The following is a 20820-nucleotide window of genomic DNA, read 5'->3' as shown; positions in this document are numbered from 1 at the left end:
GTGTAGGCTCCAAAAATGAAATAGAGAAATCTTGGAATAACCCATGAAGCCAAACAATCTCGCTACAAACTGATGACATGGAACTATATTCAGCCTCTGCCGAAGACTTGGAAAGTGTATGTTGCTTTATATATTTTCAAGAAATAAGAGTCGCCAAGAAAAACGCACCATCCTGAAGTCGAATACCGATAGTCAGGACAACCAGCCCAATCAACGTCAGCATAGGCACCCACGCAGTTGTGATTTTGGTGCTATTTGAAATCATATTCAGTTATCTTTCCAGTTAGACCAATATGTTGTGATTCTGGGTTGGTTCTAAAGAGTTACAACTAATATCTTGATGTAGTGTTAAGATTTCTATTTTTTGGATGTTTCATTAGTTCATGAGTTATTATGGGGATATTTTTGTCTTTTAGGTTAGTAGTAGTTTGATAGCATTAGTGAGTCTATAAATTGATCTTTGAGGGATTATAATTAGGTTTCACGGAATAAAATTATTATGTGATTGTGATGTTCTCTATAAGGGGTTGTTGTTAGGGGCTGTACCTCAATTCCCTAGGCTTCTTGATGATGATAAGAGGCCCTGATCTATGTGCTACTCCTGTAGAAAAAAGGCCATTAAACTATATTACATTTCTAAGGCTGGTTTTAATGGAGTAAATAAAATATAGAGGAACCAATTCCATACGACCTTTGAATCCAACTGGATTTCTTTTAATCTATTCTATCTTTTTTAGAAATTCCACAGGATTTTTTAACCAAAAACTCGGTGCATTTCACAAGCAGCTGGATCCAAAAAATGCAAGTTTGGACTTTTGAAACCATTCTCTCATGCAAAAAATTGGCAGGCTTTCTGTGTCAGTTATGTGGCTGGTGAAGGTAGTCTATTTAGGCTTTAGGCTTCCTTTTTTTTTTTTGGTATAAGTCTAGGTAGGCTTCTAATGTAAGGTTTGTGGATACGGGAGAAGGGAAAAATGGGAAAGAGAAGAGAAAAGAGATGGGGCAGAAGGGGAGGGGAAGACCGAAGATTCAAAAAGGAAAAAAGACCAAATGGTGGTGATTCCAGCCTGGGACTCGGGTGGTTATTTATAGATATTGAGATGCTAATCGCGGATCTCCCTGTGGTAATCCCTCATTCTGGTAAAGCCTCTCCCTCCCTGTGCTCCCCTCCCCGGGGCCTGCCTCCATGGGCGGCCTCATTGTCCTTGTCCCTCCTTCCCTTAGATCCTATCCCCTTCATCTTCCCCCCTTCCTCCTCCTCCCTTCCCCTAGGCTTGAAGATATAGCCTGGAGTGCTCTCTTCAACCATTCCAGTCACCCCTCCCGGGCAGGCCTTGCTCTTCACTATGTTCCTTTGACCATCACTGACTCGAGAAAAATTGCTTTCTACCCTGGGAGCATATTGGATAACGAAGCTGCCAAATGGAAAAACACATTGGTTGGCCACTTCTTAAGAAGTTTTCCGCCTTTCAGCATCGTGAAACTATCCCTCTTTAAGCAATGGCAACCAAATGGGGCGATGGAAACTTACCTTCTTGACATTGGTTTCTTAATCTTTAAATTCTTTGATGAAGAGGATAAAATGCGAGCCATTGAGGGTGCGCCATGGCAAGTCAGGAAGAAAACCATCTTCATTAGGCATTGGGACTGATACATGCAACTTTAGAAAGTCGAGCTCAATTCTGTCCCTCTGTGGATTGCGCTCCCTAGCCTCCCTCTTCATTTTTGGTGCAAAGATGGCCTCAAAGTAGTTGACTATGTGCTGGGAAGCTTCTTTATTCATACAGTTGAACTAAGAAGCAAGATCGATTAGCCTACATAAGAATCTGTGTGAAGTCTTGGTAGATGTCATCATGCTTCCTTCATCCTAGTTGCCACCAATGAGGGGCACACCTTCAAAAAACCTGTGGCATATGAACGTATCCCACCACAATGTATTTTTTACCATGTCTTCAGCCATAATTCTAGGAAATGCCTACCCTTCGCCTCTCCAGCTTTCCCTTCAAGCCTCCCTGCCTCTGCAAACTCTTCAACGTTTGCTTATACCCCCAACCAATCTATTATTTACCCCCTCAACCCCCTGATGGTTGACGCAGATACGGTTACTCTTACCTGGTTGGACCAGCATGACTGGCTTTGGAAGTCAAGAGCCAAGAAGAACCGATCCAGCCCAGGGTTTTGGTCCAACGAGGGTTGGAAATAAAATTAGTAGTTGTTTAGTATTTTATTTCATGCCTTTTATTTTCCAGATTTGGATGTAGGAGTTAGGATTTATTTCCTTTGCATTACTTTCCATTTATGGTTATTTCCTAGTTTAGGCTAGATGCTATGTTAGTAGAGTTTCTAATTTCATGTCTTTATTTTCTATATATTGGGTGTAGTCGATGGGCATGGAGATTAAATTGAATGATGAATTACTTATTTTGGGTGAAGTTGTGATTATGCTTGGTCGTGTGAATCGCCTCCCCTCCCTTTGATTCTTCCCTTCTTCCCTAAGGCTCCCATCCCTTCTTCCCTACAGCCCCCATCAATGGTACTCTCGTTGGACCTTTTTACCACATCATCTACCCCCTCCATCTATCATTCACCCAAACCCCTCCATTGCTGGCGACCCTCGCTTTCCTAGCCATGCCTGTTGCAAACACCACTAGCACCAAAGTCAAAGAACTAGAGATATCTCTGCATCGGGATCTCCACGAGGTCACGGCTATACTTTGCCCCTCCAACCGTTGGTCTATCACATTACGAGGACAGTTGGTCCGAATAGATTTGTCGTGTTGCAAATCACTGAAGCTGGCATGTCAGACCCCTTTATGATAGTCCCTACACCCTCTGAGGCTCTAATAAAGCCTAGAGTTGGTTCTCTTTGATCAAACTTCCCTTTCCTATCGCCATTAATGTACGTCTTCAGAAAGCTTCGTCTTACACTTGAGAGTCCTCGTCCTCCTTGATCCCCACTTCCCTCCCTTTCTACTCGAGCTGATCTTTGGGTACAAGATCAAATAACCACCTTTCCCCCATTTTACCTCTTCCTGTCTCTTCTAGAAGCCCACTTCTAATATCACCATGGGTCAAGTTAGGCCCAAGCTCTCTCTTGTCTTGGCCCCTCCACTTTATCCTCACGACTTGACCTGAACACCACTTCGAACCCTCTAGTATCTAATGTGGACCTTTGCCACATTTTTCCCCTTAATGTCGGATATGGGCTTGGTTCACGACAGCGCCTCTCTCAACCCTTCTCCCTTGCCCGAAAAAGTTTCCTCATTTCCCGACTGTAGTAACTCCCCTACTGCAAAATGATGGCCACCCCTAGCTTGTGCTTCCGCTTCGGCTGGGACTTCCATCACCACCATCCATTCCCTACATCCCCACCCATCCGCCTTTAGGTTTATCCTCGGTCTATTCTTTACCAATGCCGCCACCATAGCTGTCAAGGCCTTGCAAGACTTGGCATCTAGGCAGTTTTCCTAGGGCCATGGCAATTATCGCCGCACTACATGTTGCCTTATATTTTAGCGCTTATTTATGCCAAATATCATTTAAGTAATTCAACTTAAGATATTGTTCATAAATAAGCAAATACCCCCTATTTGAATCCAATAAAAATAGTTTAAAAATCAAATTCCAAAAGGATAAAAAGTCAATCCTCAAGTCCAAGAACAAAAATTGAATTTTTGGTTATAGGGGCAATTTTCAACTTTCAAATGCTGGGGTTTTTCTCAATTTTGAAAATTTTATAAATCTTACCATAGTAATACATTGTTAAAAACCAAAAGTCTGGTAAAATATATATATATTTTTTGATATTCATAAAATTATTTACATTCAGGAGATTTAACAGCTTTCCCACACTTTAAAATAAGTTTGACCGGAACATAACTTTGTTATTACAACTCAGATTTAAGTAATCTTAGACTTGTTGGAAAGCTTATGTTTTGCTTTACCTAATACATATTGCTCTTGGGAATTTTATCTCCAAAATTGATGATGGAGCCTCTACTAGCCCTTGGTGGGACCATTGGCATCCTCCTTCCCTTGGTCAGCTCCAGTGAGATTCACAGAGCAGGTCTCCATAAACACTATCTTGTTTCAAATATGTCTTAGGATTGTTGGATTCCGGTCCCCTCTCCTTGGTTTTTGGATATTCTAAATGCTCCCCCTCATTTTCCAAGTAGTATCTCTAGCTTTGGGAATTTGGTCTCTTAGATTCCCTCCACCTATAGTGTCTTCAATTCCATTTCTACAGTGGACCTTGTCAGATCGGGGGGCCCTTCCCGCCTTGGTGCAAGCGTGCTTGGTTCAAGGACATATCCCTCACCTTAGTTTCAATGTCTGAGAACCTTTTCTAATTGTCTCCCAACACAATCATTTTTCCTCCATCGTTAGATTTAGGTTTATGTGGCTTGTGCTCTCTGCTGGAACGCAAGGAAAGAGATTGAGCCCCTCTTCTTTGAGTGCCCTTCTCTTCATCTATTTGGTATGTATCCTCGACAAATGCTGGCCCAAAAGAAGAAGAATCCTCCCCTTTTCAAGAGAGTGGATTTGGTTGGGTTGACAGCCTTTTGCCGGCGCTTCATTGTGGACTAGATCGGGAAGCTTGCCTTTGAAGCGGTCATCTCTCATATTTGGATGCAGCATAATCTTAGGAGATTGACCTCCAACTCTCGGTCCTTTCATTAGATTTGGATTCCTCTAGATGTGACTACTCCCCTAGGAACATGGATATTATTGTCTCTTGGGGCCTTTCTCCTTCTTTGCTTTCCCCTTCCTCTTGAGGGGTCACAAAAACAAACAAAGAAGAAAACAAAAGACGAGCAAATTACTTACAACTACATATCAGAACACAATGGACATTCTTATTTATTTTTCCCTTTTGATTGACACTGGGATGCAAGTTTATCAATATATTAAAATTTGCATACTGTTGTAGAACATTTCATAATTATAAGAAAAAAGGGCATGCCTCATTTTCGGGAAGCATGGATATCCAATTGCTTCCAAGCTTTTGTTGGTCCCATGTTCTTATATTCTTTCAGTCCTAGAGGTCAGCCAACATTGAGAATTCAACATCCACACAAATTCATGGCAGATCATGGCAATATGATCATGGAAATATTAACACATAATATTTAGCTTTTCTCCTTCAAAGGCTACATATCGCTGCAAAAGGCGCCTAGTTCCATGATATCTATCCTATTACTCCAACTGGAATGGAAGGCCATGTCGCTACAAGTTCTTTGATGGAACAATACGCTAACCTAACACCCAGCGACTACCACAAGAGAAGCGAGAAGAAGAGAAGAAGAACTGAGACTGCAAGTTAACAGAATCGTGACTTGCAGTCTCCCTTGCCTTTATTATTTATGACTAAAACCCATACAACCAAAATAGGAAACTAGACAATATAGAAACCTACCCAAATTAGAAACAAGACAAAATAGGTAACAGAATAAATAAAGGGAATAAAATCCTATACTAACAGGCAAGGGAAAATCGTGGGAGCTAAGGATTCTACCAACCTACTCACACATATGCCCTTTGTACCCCCACGGTACAAAAGGGTCCGTGTAGCTACTTTAACTCTCCCCCTCAAGCTGGAGCATATCACTCATGCCCAACTTGGAGCATCCTTTTTGGAACGCATGGCCAAACTAGGGTTTGGTAAAAATATCTCCAAGTTGGTAAGCGGAAGCAACAAATGGAGTGATGATCAACTTATTCATGACAACATTAAGCACAAAATGATAATCCACTTCAATGTGCTTAGTTCTCTCGTGAAACACTAGATTACTTGCAATATAGATAGCCGCCTGATTATCACAGAACATCTTCATAGGTTAAGTGATCGGAAAACCCAACTCATAAGTAATGACTACAACCACATCAACTCAGCAGAAGTATGAGCCATGGCTCGATATTCAGCTTCTGCATTGGACCTAGCAAAAATAGGTTCTTTCTTTCTTCGACAAGTAAGAAGATTACCACTCACAAATGTTCAACACCCGGTGGTTGATCTCATGTCACCATTAACACCAGCCCAGTCAGCATCAGAGAAGCCAACCAAATCAACACTCTGATGGGGACAATGGACGAGCCCCTTCCTTGGAGTTCCTTTCAAAAACTTCAAGATATAATAGACTGCCTCCCAATGTATCTTCTTTGGAGATTGCATGTATTGACTAACCACTCCAACAACAAATGATATATCTGGTCTAGTGATAGTGAGGGAAATAAGTTTTCCCACTAATCTCCTATACCGGTGTTTGTCTTCAAAGTCTTCACCATTAGTAGCCCTAAACTTTTGGTCAGGATCCATAGGGGTATCAACTGGTTTGGAAGCCGACAACCCCATATCTGATAAAAGATCAAGTACATGTTTCCTTTGGGATAAGCTAATCCCCTTCTTATTCCAAGGATCTTCAATGCCAAGAAAGTACCGGAGGGAACCGAACTCCTTCATCTGGAAATGCTGATGAAGGTAAGATTTAACTTCAATAATACCAGCATCATCATTGCCGGATATAATGATATTATCCACATAAACAACAAGAACAACAATCTTGGACTTTTGGTACCGAAAAAACACCAAGTGATTAGAGTAGCATTGTGAGAACCCACAACCAGGCCCAACCCTTCAGGGTTCAACCCAACCCTTACCCGCCCTGATTGACCCTAACCCTGACCCTGACCCTGACCCTGACCCTGCAAATTATGAAATAACTAAAGGATAAAACATATTCATTAAAAAAAAAGAGTCACAAATTACTTGTTATGAGAACATCCTGAAGTAAACATTCAAACAATACAAATAACTCCAACTATTATGGTAAACAAAGAGGAGATCATCCTAAGAAAGTAAATAATTCAAAAAATTTCAATTATTTGTCATGATAAACAAAGAAATCATCTTAATAAGGCAAACAATCTGAAGATCTCAAAACCTTGTCATGTTAAATAAAGAGGAGAACATCCTAAGAAAACAAAAAATCCAAAGTCAACATCAGGGGCAAAAATTAGGGCAGGGTCAGGCCAAAATCAAGGCCAAAAGTCAGGGTAAAAAAACCAGGGCTGGGTTCAGGGCGGGTTGGGCAGGCCAAAGACATCAACCCTTACCCGCCTTGACCCTGATTTAGGGTCATAAATTTTAGGGTCGGGCTGGCCCTCAGGGCCAAAATTTTTGGGTCGGTACTTGTTCAGGATCAGGGAGGGTTTGGGCCTTCAGGGCCAAACTTGCACCCCTATGTCAAACCATGCCTGTGGTGATTGCTTTAACCTATAGATGTCCTTCTAAAGTTTGTATACTCTACCAGAATTCTCCCCCTGAGCGACATAACCTGGAAGTTGCTCCATATAAATTTTTTCTTGAAGGTTGCATAGAGAAAAGCATTTTTTATATCCATCTGATAGAGAGCCCAATCGAGATTGACAACGAGAGAAATAAGAACCTGAACGGAGTTCAACTATGCCATTGGAGAGAGTGTTTCAAAGTAGTCCACACCATAAGTCTGAGTATATCCTTTGGCTACCAATCGTGCTCTAAGGCGCTCAACAGAACCATCAGGATTATATTAATAGTGTACATGCATCGAAAATGCACAAAACAATATCCTTACTTGGAGGTAAATCCACAAGAGTCCATGTTTGATGAGATAACAGTGCATCCATTTCCATATCCATAGCTATTTTCTACCCAGGTTGAGACAAAGCCTCATGATGAGATTTAGGAATTGAGTTAGTAGACAAAGAAAAAGCAAGATTGCGAAAAGAAGATGGAAGATGAGAAATAGACACATAACTTTCTATAGGATAGGCCGCCAATGATTTCTGAGTACGAGAACTCATACCTTTCCGAAGAGCAATGGGTTGGTCAGAGGGACCTACAGTACTAGGATCAGGCTGGTCGGTGGGCTAGGTAGGACTGGTAGTGGAGGATGGCGCACAGTCTTCCAACGTTGCTGATACACTTGTAGGGGAAGAGTAGGCTCATTGGTAAGAGATACAGGAACCGGAATAGGTGGTTCATTTGGAGGAGCTGCAGGCAAAGTTAAGGATGGAATAAAAGGAGAATAGTAAGCAGTACTTTTGAAGAAAGTAACATCTGCACTGACAAATTGTCGATGAGAAATAGGGTCATAACACTTATACCCTTTTTGGGTTCGAGAATAACCAAGAAATAAACATTTAACAGCCCGAAGAGATAATTTATCAACTTGGGGTTGTAAAATATAAACAAAACACACAACTAAAAATGCGAGGTGGAAGACTGATATAAAACAGAAAGGGGGTATGATTATCCCAGGCAAACGAGGGCATACGATTAATAAGGTAAAATGCAATAAGAATTGCATCACACAAAAAATGCTTACGAACATGCATGTAATCATAATGGACTGGGCAACTTCCAACAAGTGGCTATTTTTCCTCTCTATAACTCCATTTTGTTGAGGAGTCTATGAGCAATTGGTTTGATGGATCATGCCATTAGATAACCAAAACTCAAGAGATTTCTTGCTGAGTATAATCAAGTGCATTGTCAGACCGAAAGTTTTTAATTGAAGCATCAAATTGAGTTTTTATTTCAGATTTTTCTCGCTGAGTATATTCAAGTGCATTTTCAGATCAAAAAATTTTAATTGAAGAATTAAACTGAGTTTTTATTTCATGATAAAAGTTTTTCAACACAGAGGGAAATTGTGACCGATATTTTAACAAATTGACCCAAGTCAAGCGAGAATGTTCATCAAACTAAAAAAGTAAGGAAAACCCTAATCTATTACTGTCCCGACTGGGTCTCCAAATGTCTGAATGAATTAATGAAAATAAAGACGATCTACGAGGCACACTAAGACCAGGAAACGTGGAGCGATGATGCTTCCCAAGTTCACAAGCCTCACAACAGAACATAAATTGGTCCTACAAAGATCATGGTAAACAAATTGGTCTGGCATATTCTGAGACATGCTTGCACATCACAGAATCTGAACTAACTTTTATGGATATCTTAATGAAAGTTCTTGATTTGTTTCACACTTAATTTCTGAAATTGCCAATTCTTATGTGCTAGGCTCAAGATGAGGCTGCTATTTCAGGTGTCTTGACAGTCATGACTCTTGGGATGTAAGTTAAATTTACTTTTCCACATTTTCTTATATATATATATATATATATATATATTGGATTTAACTGTGCAACTTTAGGGAAAGATGGGAAAACAGAAAAATTTGTTTCCTTGATGTTATCCATGGTCAGGTCTTATTCTGCAGTTGCAAGGACCGCTTTTAAAGGTGAAGGCCAGCAGAGCTTGCATCATTTTTGGTATGTAGAAGATGTCAATGGCCTTTGCTATTTTTCAATGGTTTAGAGAGTTTAGTGTTCATAATTCTGTTTATCTTTCAGATTGCTGCATTGAACCCTTAGATGACACACTACGATATAACCTTGGGCATCGCAAGAAAGTCATTCCGAAATAGGTTTTTGGTTGTCAAGGAGACAAGGACTCAATATTGTTATATGATTATAATCTCGATGAAGTTATGATTAGGTTCACCATGGTGTTTACTTTCAAGTCTTGATACATATCGGGATTACTACAGAACCGATAGAAAAAAAAAAAAATTCTACAGAACTGTAATTTAACCAATACGGACCAATGAGTCACAGACATGGACCGATACACTACAGATATGGTACCGATACACTTGATATACAGGCTGTCAAAACTTAAAAATCCATTTTTTTAGAAAACTTCTTCCTACTCTTATTTTGGCCAAAGCTTAGTGAATCCCATCTACTCTAAAAGATAAAATTGCTCTTAGAGTCTACACTATATGTCTCCCAGACTTTTCTTAAAATCAGCTTTCCATTTTGCTGCCCAATGCAGATACTCAACGCCTTGGTTCCACCTCATAATTTTTTATGCTTGATACTGTGGTTTGAAAATTCCATTTGTTATATAAACATAAAAGTCAACACCATAACAGCTACGGTTGCATTTTCTAAAGTATGAGAATTTCTTGATATAAAAGATTGCTTCTAAGCAAAGGTAGTCATTTGCTACTGTTGGATGTATCACATATTGTTCAAACTATTCTATTGAATCACTAAAATAAAATCATTTGTTCATATTTGTAAATTTCTTCTAGAACCATTTTCCAACATAGACTTGGGTTTGGGCATCCTCCCAGCCCCCCTCCCAATGGAATGTGTACATCTTGCTTGATATGTAACATAGGAATGGCGATAGTAAAATCCTATTATTCATTTTTTTTAAATGATTTAGTTTCTTTCGGGAGAGGGGTGGATATGTAATTATTGACTTCTCATCAAGACTTCGTAGGATTATCATTGATCAGCATGTTTGAGCGGTTTTTCCTGTTTTATTTTCAGGGAAATGGTTAGTTACATTGCTAATACTCTAATTTTCATCTTAAGGTATGGAAGTAATTCAGCATTCCTTATGGATTTTCTTGTATTTATGTCATTATTGAAAGCTACAAATTGTTTGGCTGTTCTGGTGTGGCTATTTTTTAGTAATCCATATTTCTATCGCAACATATTGGAATCATAGTTTTTAATGCGGTAAGGCGACGGAGGCATTTGAGGGTCTTTTGGAGCGCCTTAGCGATAAGGTAGGCATAAAGCATCGCCTTGTCGACTAAAGCGTTCCTGTGTAATTTTTTTATAAAACCAATCTATTTGGCTCAAATCCTAGTTGAATCCTATTACTCATATGTTAAATAAATAATAAAGGTTCATATTCATACCAATGTAAGATATTCATCAAGAAAACAAATCAAGAAAGTGAATAAACTAAGTTCATCTTCATCAATCATCAATCATCATAACATATTAACATATAATATAAATACATAATTATGAAACAAAATTATAAATATAAAGAAAAGAAGACATAAAAAATACAAGTATTTATTATACTTACCTCTATGATGCCAAAATGAGTGCCTAAGCCCTAAGGTCATCCACTATATTTCTACTCCTGTCAAAGAAGAATGAAGCTCACCGCTACCGGAGCAAAATGGTCACCTGGATCAATGGTTCTTCCTTGTTCCTTGATTCCTTCTCAAAGCCCTTTCTTAAAACCCTTGACAAAATCCAAACCCTGTTTGTGAATCGTTTTTTTGTTTTGTTTGTTTTGGTTATTTTTGGTGGAGTAAAGCTGATCCCATACATCTCAAGTGTTAACAAAACCATACACCTACCAATAAAAAATCTATATTTGGAATCTTCATCAAGTAATTTTAAAATGTGTTTAAAAAAAAAAAAAAAAAATCCATAAGGCGTCACTTCGCATAAGGCGGAGCACTACCTTACCATCTCTAGACCGCATCAGCTCCAAGTCGCTGGTAAGGCGACTTAAAAACTATGATTGGAATATCCTTCTGATGGGATGAAAGAAACATCGTCTCTATCTACTTTGACGATCAAGCTGTACATCTTATACAAGAATAATCTTTACTATGAAGCTTTAACTGATCATTTGAATCATAAGATGAAACAGTCCCACTTGTATGGGCTTTTGAATTAGACTTACAGACTCTATATCTATTGTTTGGAATCCATGTTATGCAAGGAGACATTGCTTTTGCTAATTCGAATTGAAGGGTGATATCAAATCGGTCTATTTTCGGCGTCATATACATAGTTAGCGCATTCGTCATTATTAGCAGCTCTTCATAAGAGAAGTATTTGTCGATCTGCGGGATAGATACTGCAGACTGAGGTTCTGATCATCAGTATTGCAGATTGTTGCTAAGCATCACCCACTTGGAGTATGCTAGTTCCAGAACCAATATAATACACTGAAGATCTGTAGGAAAAGTCTGTGGACCTGATATAGGATAGCCTAGGGTGTTGGGTTTCAGATTTCTGGGGCTCACTACAATGGAATGCAGTGGGAAAGGACTTGCAGGATATGCTTTTGGACCTTCCCTCCCACCCAAAAAAAAAAAAAAAAAAAAAAAAACCTCCTCCTCCTCAGAATTGGTGGGTTGGTTGTAGAGAGCAATTCCTTCATTGGATTTGTTGGGCACTGGACAGTATAGTTGGTTTGCAAAAATACGTAATCATCCCATCTGAGATGCACGATCCTTTGGATGCACTATGAAAATACTCTCCCAATAGATTCCAATGTCGGAAAACTTTATTTATGATAAGCGATGGATGGAGGTAAGTTGGTCTGCTTTTGACGTTGGGCCTTGCATGGAATGTGTTCTCTCTGCCAATTTAGTGTTTTTTCTTTCTTTGTTTTTATAATTTTTTTTCTCTAATCAAAAAATATTGAAAGAGATTGATTTAATAACTTAACAACTCTTTACTGCTAGTCTGCTACTATTCTTTTTTAGATGAGTTCACCAACTTTTATAGATTAATAAGGAGAAATAATTTTCAGCTTCTTATGTCAGAGCATTTTAATTTATATACAGTTTTGGATATTTTAATCTACCATAATGTTCCAGAAATGGTATGATGCATGCATTTGATTGCTTAATTTGTTCCAATGATTTTGCAGTGGGGTCGTAATAGCGCAAAGTGTTTTGAACGGTGACAATCATTTTGAGAGCGATGGTTAGTCCCTTACAGATGCATTTACATTTTTGACATATTTTGTTGCTTTCTTTGCTTACTAGTTACTATGGGAGAGTTGGTTGATATTGTGTGGAAGGATGTAATGTTTGTAATTCCATCACAAGCTTTATGCTCTGATTATGAATTCATAGTACGGATACACTAGAATTCCTATTACGCTTCTAAAATTGAATTAAATAATTGATTAGAAATGCCCTGAAGTAGAGAGTAGGGCTGGTCTTCATCTTGGAAAGAAGATACTACTGAGCGGTGTTCTATTTGCTCGTAGCACCCGTTTGATACCTGATAAAGCAAATCTTTGTTTCGTTTCCCTATTATATTCCCTTGGGATGAATCGAAGTGTAACGTTGTTGAACTTTTCCATAAGTTGGGTGGCTAGTGTAGAGTAGAGTACGATGAAAATTGTAAGCTGTGTTTTGTTGGGGGGGGGGGGAGAGTTATTGTCTATCGTTGGCCTCTATGGTAGAATCAGTCGGGGTAATGTTGGATACCAAGCATATTTGTTGTCATGCATGCGTGTCTTCTCTGTTTTCCTGAGTGCCTGCTGGACTGAGAGGAGGCAAACATCTTGGACTCACTATAACTCAGTTTTCCTTGCATTTTTGCAACCAAATTTTGTAGTTCCATTCTTTCTCACTTAGGTAAAAATATGTTGCAGTAAATTTCATGGTCTGCATGGTTTAAAGGTTTTGCTGGATCTGCAATCTGCATGCTAGGAATGATTTATGAAGAGGAGCTGACACTCTATGGACAAGAAGTTGGGAAAAAAAAAAACTCTTTTCTTTCTTTCTTCTACTTCTTTTTTTTTTTTTATAAGGAAAAAGGATGGAAAGATATGGAAAAACTCAATGTCTTCCTGGGAGGAATTTCGTGACAAGTTTCTCCTTGTTCCTTGGAAGTCCTTAAATTGGCATAAATATCTTACTCCTAAACAATCTCTTTTTGGTTTGCATGTGATTAATAACTTCCTACCTCCAGATGATAATGTGATTAAACGAAGAATCCCATTTGTTTCTCACTGTAATTTGTGCGTCAATGCTATGGAAAGAAGTTATCATATTTTTCTGGATTGCCCTTTTTCGTGTACGATTTGGAAGGAGTTTCTTGATTTATTTTCTTTGCGCTGGCCTGGGTTCTCATCTGTCCAAGAACTCTTTTCTTGGTGGGAACAGAAAGCAAGGAATGGTTCCTTAAAAATAATTCTGGCTAGTGGCCTGCTGCATCATTCCTTATCAGATCCGGTATGAGCGCAATTGTCGAAGGTTTAACCACCTAGAAGTCGTTGAGTGCTACCATGTGCAATTTTTAAAGATTTGAAGGCAGAGATATTAGTACCATGCTCTATTAAATCGATAAATATTCTTATTCTTTCAAGGGAGACGAGATTAAATACCTCTTCAGTGGCAACTCAATTACATATTCAAGAAGTTTTTTGGGAGATACCTTTGGAGGGATGGATCAAAATTAGCACAAATGGGAGCTCACTTGGTAATCCTGGTTATGCAGCTGTGGGAGGTATTCTTCGTACTTCTCAGGGGTTATCAATTGGTGGATTCTCTTCTTATGTAGGAATCACCTCCAACTTCATTGCCAAGTTCTTTGGTGTATTGGAAGAATCAAGGTGGCTAAAGACAAAGGACTCAACAGATTGTGGTTCGAATGTGACTCCATTTCAGTAGTGATCTGCATAAAAAATCATAACATTCCTTGGATTTTCCTTCAACAAATGGTTAATTCTTCAAAGACTTCCTAGATTCCATATCATTAGAGAGGTTAACTTTGTGGCCAATGGTCTTGCTAAAAAGGCAGCCCAATCAAGAATCTCATCTTCTTGGGATCACCCCCCATCATTTGTGTTCCATGAAATTGAATGAGATGCCATGGATAGGCCAAGGTATCGATTTATTTGATTTCAAATTGGATTTTGTTTTGTTGCTTCTCTTGTCTGCTAATGGCAATGCTAAAGGTGGATTTGAGAGCCAATAGTTTGTTTCATGTTTTTTGCCATCCAAGAATGCCTGGACATTAATCTTGTATTCTCTTTTTCATTTTAAAGTTGCTGATATTTAGCCAAAAAAACACAAGCATTAGGGGGTGTAGAGGAACCCTGCTATGGTCTTGCTAGGAAAAAAAATGAACAGTCCAGTCACTAGGTAGGAGGCCAGGACACCATGAAATTCCAGTTAAGATACGAGATGATGCTATCATGCCGCTTCTCCACAGGCATCCTCATTCGGCTTTCAGAGACTTGGTTCCTATAGTCATAAAAATACAATAAGTGTCTTGGGCATCTCAAGAATGTGTTTCAGATATCAGTGGCCTAGGGGTTAAAACCCTAGCCCAACCCTAGCCCCTTAACTAGGCCCAAACCCTAGCCCAACCCTGAGTCCAACCCTGAGTCCCCTTAACTAGGCCCAAACCCGCCCTGACTCTGACTCAGGGCCGTAAAACTTCAACCCAGGCCCAACCCTTCAGGGTTTAGCCCAACCCTTACCCACCCTGATTGGCCCTGTTTTTTCAGGGTCGGGCTAGGATGACCCTGACCCTGACCCTAGTTTGCCATCAAGGGCTGGGTTTACTCTGCCCTGACCCTGCAAAATATGAAATAACTAAACAATAAAAGTTATTCATAAAGAGGAGATAAAAAACACAAAGTCACAAATTACTTGTCATGAGGAGAACATCCTAAAGCAAACATTCAAACAATACAAATAACACCAACTATTATGGTAAACAAAGAGTAGATCATCCTAAGAAAGCAAATAATCCAAAAAATTTTAATTATTTGTTATGATAAACAAAGAGATCATCCTAACGTCTATTAAGGGATGAAGGCGTGACACAATGTGAACTCAGGCGGTGGGGTATCAAAAGATTCGAAACCCTTACGCCCGAGAGTAATTAGTGAAGATATTATTAAAGGCAAAACTTTTGCGGCAAAAGGAAAGCAAGATAGATCTTCTTTTTTTTGGTAAAAAAAGCAAGAGAGATCGGTGAGAAGGTATATTAGGGGTTTTGAGGTGTCAATGACTCAATGTCAAACAATAGCTAAAACAAGGTTAATATCATAGTTAACATCAGGGTCACTACCAGGGTCAACACTAGGGGCAAAAACTAGGGTTGGGTCGGGCCAAAACCAGGGCCAAAAGTCAGGGTAAAATAATCATGGCCAGGTTTTGGCGGGCTGAAGACATCAATCCTTACCCGCCCTGACCCTGACTCAGGGTCAGAAATTTCAGGGTCGGTCCGGCCCTCAAGGCCAAAATTTTTGGGTCAGTACTTGTTCGGGATCAGGGCGGGTTTGGGCTGTCAGGGCCAAACTTGCACCCCTAGATATCACTGCACGATTACAACCTGTCTATTCTTCAATGGTATAAAAGACCCCTTGCTATACAACCTTTTGCAAGAAATAGCACCAACTTGACATGTGTACATGCAAGATGGGTGGTTTGGTAAGTCACATTTTTTACCCATGCTATTGTAGAAATGCAACCCTAAAAGTGATGCAGAAGGTAATGGAAAACAATAACAAATAGTGCACACAAGTTTACGAGGTTCGGCAAGATTGCTTACGTCCTCGGTGAGATGAGATTCTGCTTAACTATCAATGGAGAATAGGGTTACAACGCTTGTCCTCGCACCTCTCAGATTTGCTTACAGAGAAAGTAAATCTCCCTACAAATATACAGCGAAGAATCCTAATACCGAAAAGTACAAAAATGACCCTCAAATAAAAAAGACGAGCGGGACCGCATTTTGTCGGGGGGCCTGCACCAGTACTCCCTGGATTAAACTTCGATGGAATACAAGACATCGTACACCAACAGCTATTTGGATCTGCAAAGATGCAGATGTAGAGATGGATGGGAGGAAAAACTAGGAGAGATAGAGTGAGAATGACAAGGTAATAGCTGAGTTGGGAGTGGCCCCGATTCAAGACAAGCTTCGAGAATGTGGCTTAAGGTGGTATGACCATGTTCAGAAGTGGCCTTGTGATGCTCCAGTATGGAGGAGTGATCTGATCCAGTGTGGGAAGGTATTAGAAAAGCTAGGGGCAGACCTAAAATACCATTGATGAGTTGGTAAGGAAAGACATGCAGAAGCTAGGCCTTGACCCTAGTATGACATCAAATAGAACTGTTTGGAGGGCAAAGATCCATGTTGCTGACTACGTTTAGGTGGGATCGCCCAGAGGTGTTGATGTAGGGGGTTCCTAGGTGACTAGGTCTTCTACAAGATTAACTAACTAGGTAGGGTCAACTCAAGGGGCTTAGGTAGATAGGACAAAAAGAAACTCAGCAAACAAGATTAAGCATGCAAGATAAAATGAGACTAACAAACAAAGTAGCCAAAAACAATAATAATCTAGACGGAAAAACACATAAATTCTTACTTAAGCTTCAAGCGGGGACATGGAGAAGGGAACAAACTTCGAATGTTAGGTTCAGCACAAATCAATCTAGACACCCAAATTAGATATGCAAACAATCAATGTCCTCTAGCAACCAACTAAAATAGAAAATCAGCAGGTTTTTTTTTTTTTGGAGATATAAACAGTGACGAAACAACTTAAAACAATGGGTAAAAATAGGCATAATCAAAGGGCAAAGGCTGGCTTCAATGTCAATGGGCTGCAATATATAATAGGGATTAATGGAGGTGGGGAGGGTTTAGTTTAATGATTTACCGTATTGCTGTCCAGATCTGAGGAGAAAAGAAGAGATCAAGGTCCTCCAAAATAAAGAGATGCAGTCCACATTTAGTTGATGAAGACAAGTCCAGCCGGTTGTAGAGAGATCAGCACCAGCGGAGAGTAAACAACAACCGAGAGTAGCAGCAGCCGAGGGTAGCAGCAGCAGTGATGTAATGGCAGCAGTGTGTAGCAGCAGTAGTGATGTAATGGCAGCAGTGTATAGCAGCATCAGTGGTGTAATGGCAGCAGTGTGTAGCGGCAGCAGTGTGTAGCAGCAGCAGTGATGTAATGGCAGCAGTGTATAGCAGCAGCAGCGATGTAATGGCAGAAGAAAAAAGAATGAAAAAAGAGAGGGAGGCGAGACAAGAGAGAAGAGAGAAGGGAGAACCGAGAGACTAAAGAGAGGAAAGAGGCGAGAGAGAAAGTGAGAAGACGTGATGGAAAGAGAGAGAGAATCGTGAGAGGGGTGGGGGGCCTTGCTCTTGGCTTTTTTTTAATTCACATTCATTGTATTCCATAATGGCCAATGGCCTTACACTTAAATAGAATAAACTTCCAAAAATAAAAAAGATATTTAGAAACTCAATTACTTGAAATAAAAGACTACCTAATAGACCAATATAAAGAAGTCCTAGTTTCCTAATTATGTAAGAAAATCAAATATCACTAGATTTAAAGCAAAGTACTAGAATCAAATAAGATTTGGTGGGGTCCACAAGATCTGCAAAGTACTAGAATCAAATAAGATTTGGTGGGGTCCACAAGATCTACTGATTGGGAGGACAAGGGGGGTCGAACCCAGCTCTGGAAGGCTGGTTCGACTCCTCTCTTTCCTTCTTCTTTCTTGTTTCTTCTCTTTCCTTCTTCTTTCTTGTTTAATCCTCTAACCACAAAGATGGACCTGGTTGAATCTTCTTCTTCTTTCGACTGTACACCTTGATGTCCCCATCAGGTGTTGCATTGCCTTTGTTTCTTTTCTTTTCTTTATGTTTCCCCTTTTCCCTCTTCTCTCTTTTATCTTTTTCTTTGACTGATCCATGTAGCCGACCCTATTCAGTTGGGAAAAGGCTTAGTTGTTGTTTTTGTTGCTATTTGGAACTGCAGATTTCTTGTGTGTCATATTTATGCATTTGTCTGTGTGACAATAACTAGAAAAGAGTGAAACCTTGACACAGCATGGGTCTATAATCATGAGGCAGCCATAAAGAACCAAGTATTGAAAAAAAAAAAATGCTGACGGTAGGCAGCACCATGATCAATATTCTGAAGCATCTTCACTCCAATTATGTCTGTCATTAAAATTTATTCAATGGCCATGTGACCTGGGTATGGCAAGGATAAGATTGCTCTTTGAATTTTGTAATTGAATAGAAGCATGGAAGATATGTGTGTGGCTTCTAATTCAAAGTGATCTAGTAAGAGAAGTGATGGGATAAAACACAAGTTGACCAACCCTTTCATTTTCTTTACTTTATAATTTTGGTTTAAGTGAAAATTTATTTTTTAAGTTGTCAGTTCTTGCTTTACATTCTCAAAATATGTAAAAATAATTTTGTTTAAAAGTAATTATTTCTATTCTATGAAGAACTGGATAACCTAACTGTTTGTTGTTCTTTTGAAAAACTTATGGTTAAGAAAACATTGAAAACTGCCTGATTTCCTAACACAGAAAATATGCGGAAGTTGCTTTCCTTAGGCTATGAATGATCATTTTCAGGAATTTGTTTGGTTCATATTATTTTGTTCTTCATCCTTGTTTCAGGAAAATCATGGGGCTACCTCATTCTCCTCTATGTTTTTGTTCAAGTCTCACGGGCCATAGTTGTAGGAGTATTGTATCCCTTCCTTCGTTATTTTGGATATGGTTTGAATTGGAAGGAAGCAATCATTCTTATATGGTCTGGTCTGCGAGGGGCTGTGGCATTAGCATTATCACTGTCAGTTAAGGCAAGTTAATTTCGGTTTTTTCCCCCACATTTTACATTTAACTTTTATATCCTTGGAATACTAGAACTAACAAAAGTGATATCTTAAAAGTTTGTAAAATGTATGCCTATGAACCGGCTTTCCTTATTAGTGCTTCTTGACCACTTTAAACATTTTCTTGAGATGTCTATCTGATGGTGATGGAAGTTTAGCCTCTTTTTGGATGTAAAATTGTTTGAAATCTTTTCTTGCTAATCAGCCTATTAATTGAAATTCATGTTACTTAATTCTGTCTGAAAGTCTCATCCTGTCCCCAGGACTTCTGCAACCAGTAAAGTAGTAAACTGACCTGTGGATATGCTTTAGATTCTTTTTTCCTTATTTTTCATGGATAAGGTCGGATTTTTTTTTTTTTGGGGGGGGGTGGGGGTGTGTGGGGTCATGGTAGCATGGTCTAAGGATGAGTTTGAAGTTCAAATTACTATAATTTTGTCTTGAAGTCTCATTCTGTGCCCAGGGCACCAAGTAATCGGACCTGCTATAATCGTACTGGTTTCTCTTTGGTATCTCCAACTGTGAATATGCTAAGGATTCTTTTGTCCTTATTTTTGTTGTCATGTTAGCATGGTTTTAAGGATTGGTATCATTTGGATTGTCTGATCCATTTCGGTATTGGACCAGACCTATCTGATTTATCATATATAGTGGATCAGGCAATCCAGTATCAATATATCATTAATATTGGCCCACACATCTAAGTATGGGTATGAAGTTCAAATTACTATAATTTTATCACATCCCATTGGCCCACACGTCTAGCGTTTCCTGTGCTAGACCGGCAGGGTTCTTTCTCCCTAATTAACATATCAAAATCATTAATGCATTGTCAAGAGGGAGAGAGAGAGATAGCGAAGACCTTGCTTCCTAAACCCTAGAGTCTGAGCATCCAAGGAAGCCGCCACTGCGAGCAGCATGGCCGTTAGGCTGGGCCACTTCCCCCCCCCCCTAATTTCCCTCTCCCTTCACCTTCTTCCCCTCTCTATTCTCTTCACTTCTCTTCTCCCTCCCTCCCTCCCTCCCTCCTACGCTCTTCTTCCCCTTCTCTGCATCTCCCCTTCCCCTCTCCCTTCTTCCTCTTCTTCTTACGCCCTCTCCCTTCTTACTCCTCCTCCTCTCTCCCTCTCCCTTCGCTTTCTCCCCCTCTCTTTTCTTCTCCTCTTTTCCCTCTTTCCTGCACCTCTCTTCTTCCATTTCCTCTGCATCTCCCTTCCCTTCTTCTCTCGCCCTCTCTCTTCTTCCTCCTCCACTCCCTTTTCCTTCTTCTCCCGTGCTTGCTTGCATCGGTCATCTCGATTGGTGTTGAGGCTGCTGCAACCAATTGGCTCACCTTCCTGCCGGCTGCCTACCCTGCCGGGCCTGTAGATGACTTAGTGCTGGCCCTTCTAGGCTAGTTGCTTCCCAGTTTCTGTCCCACCATGCTTGCTGCACTTTAGACACCTCTCCTGTCAGGCCTATTGCCCACCCTTTTGGGTGGCCATCAGGCTCTTTTGGTGTGTCCGTTGGCTTGTTTGTTCCTCTGGTTCTGCCTCTCAGTT

At 39.9% G+C, this 20820-nt stretch overlaps 1 protein-coding gene across 10 annotated transcripts in view; it reads left to right on the top strand.

The window, feature by feature from the left end:
* The window catches only part of LOC122062099 (sodium/hydrogen exchanger 8-like), a 109894-nt gene that overhangs the window by 36141 nt on the left and 52933 nt on the right, over window positions 1-20820 (top strand). For all 10 annotated transcript variants that reach the window (XM_042625747.1, XM_042625745.1, XM_042625744.1 and 7 more), the window contains 5 exons: window positions 9065-9117; window positions 9250-9315; window positions 10387-10431; window positions 12530-12585; window positions 19062-19246. In XM_042625747.1, the coding sequence (XP_042481681.1) occupies window positions 9065-9117; window positions 9250-9315; window positions 10387-10431; window positions 12530-12585; window positions 19062-19246 (405 nt within the window). The remainder of the gene's footprint in view (window positions 1-9064; window positions 9118-9249; window positions 9316-10386; window positions 10432-12529; window positions 12586-19061; window positions 19247-20820) is intronic.

The sequence above is a fragment of the Macadamia integrifolia genome, chromosome 14 (genome assembly GCF_013358625.1).
Source record: "Macadamia integrifolia cultivar HAES 741 chromosome 14, SCU_Mint_v3, whole genome shotgun sequence".
NCBI classification, from domain to species: Eukaryota; Viridiplantae; Streptophyta; class Magnoliopsida; order Proteales; family Proteaceae; genus Macadamia; species Macadamia integrifolia.
Note: the sequence above shows the minus strand (reverse complement) of the source record. Positions and strands in the feature narration are given on the sequence as shown.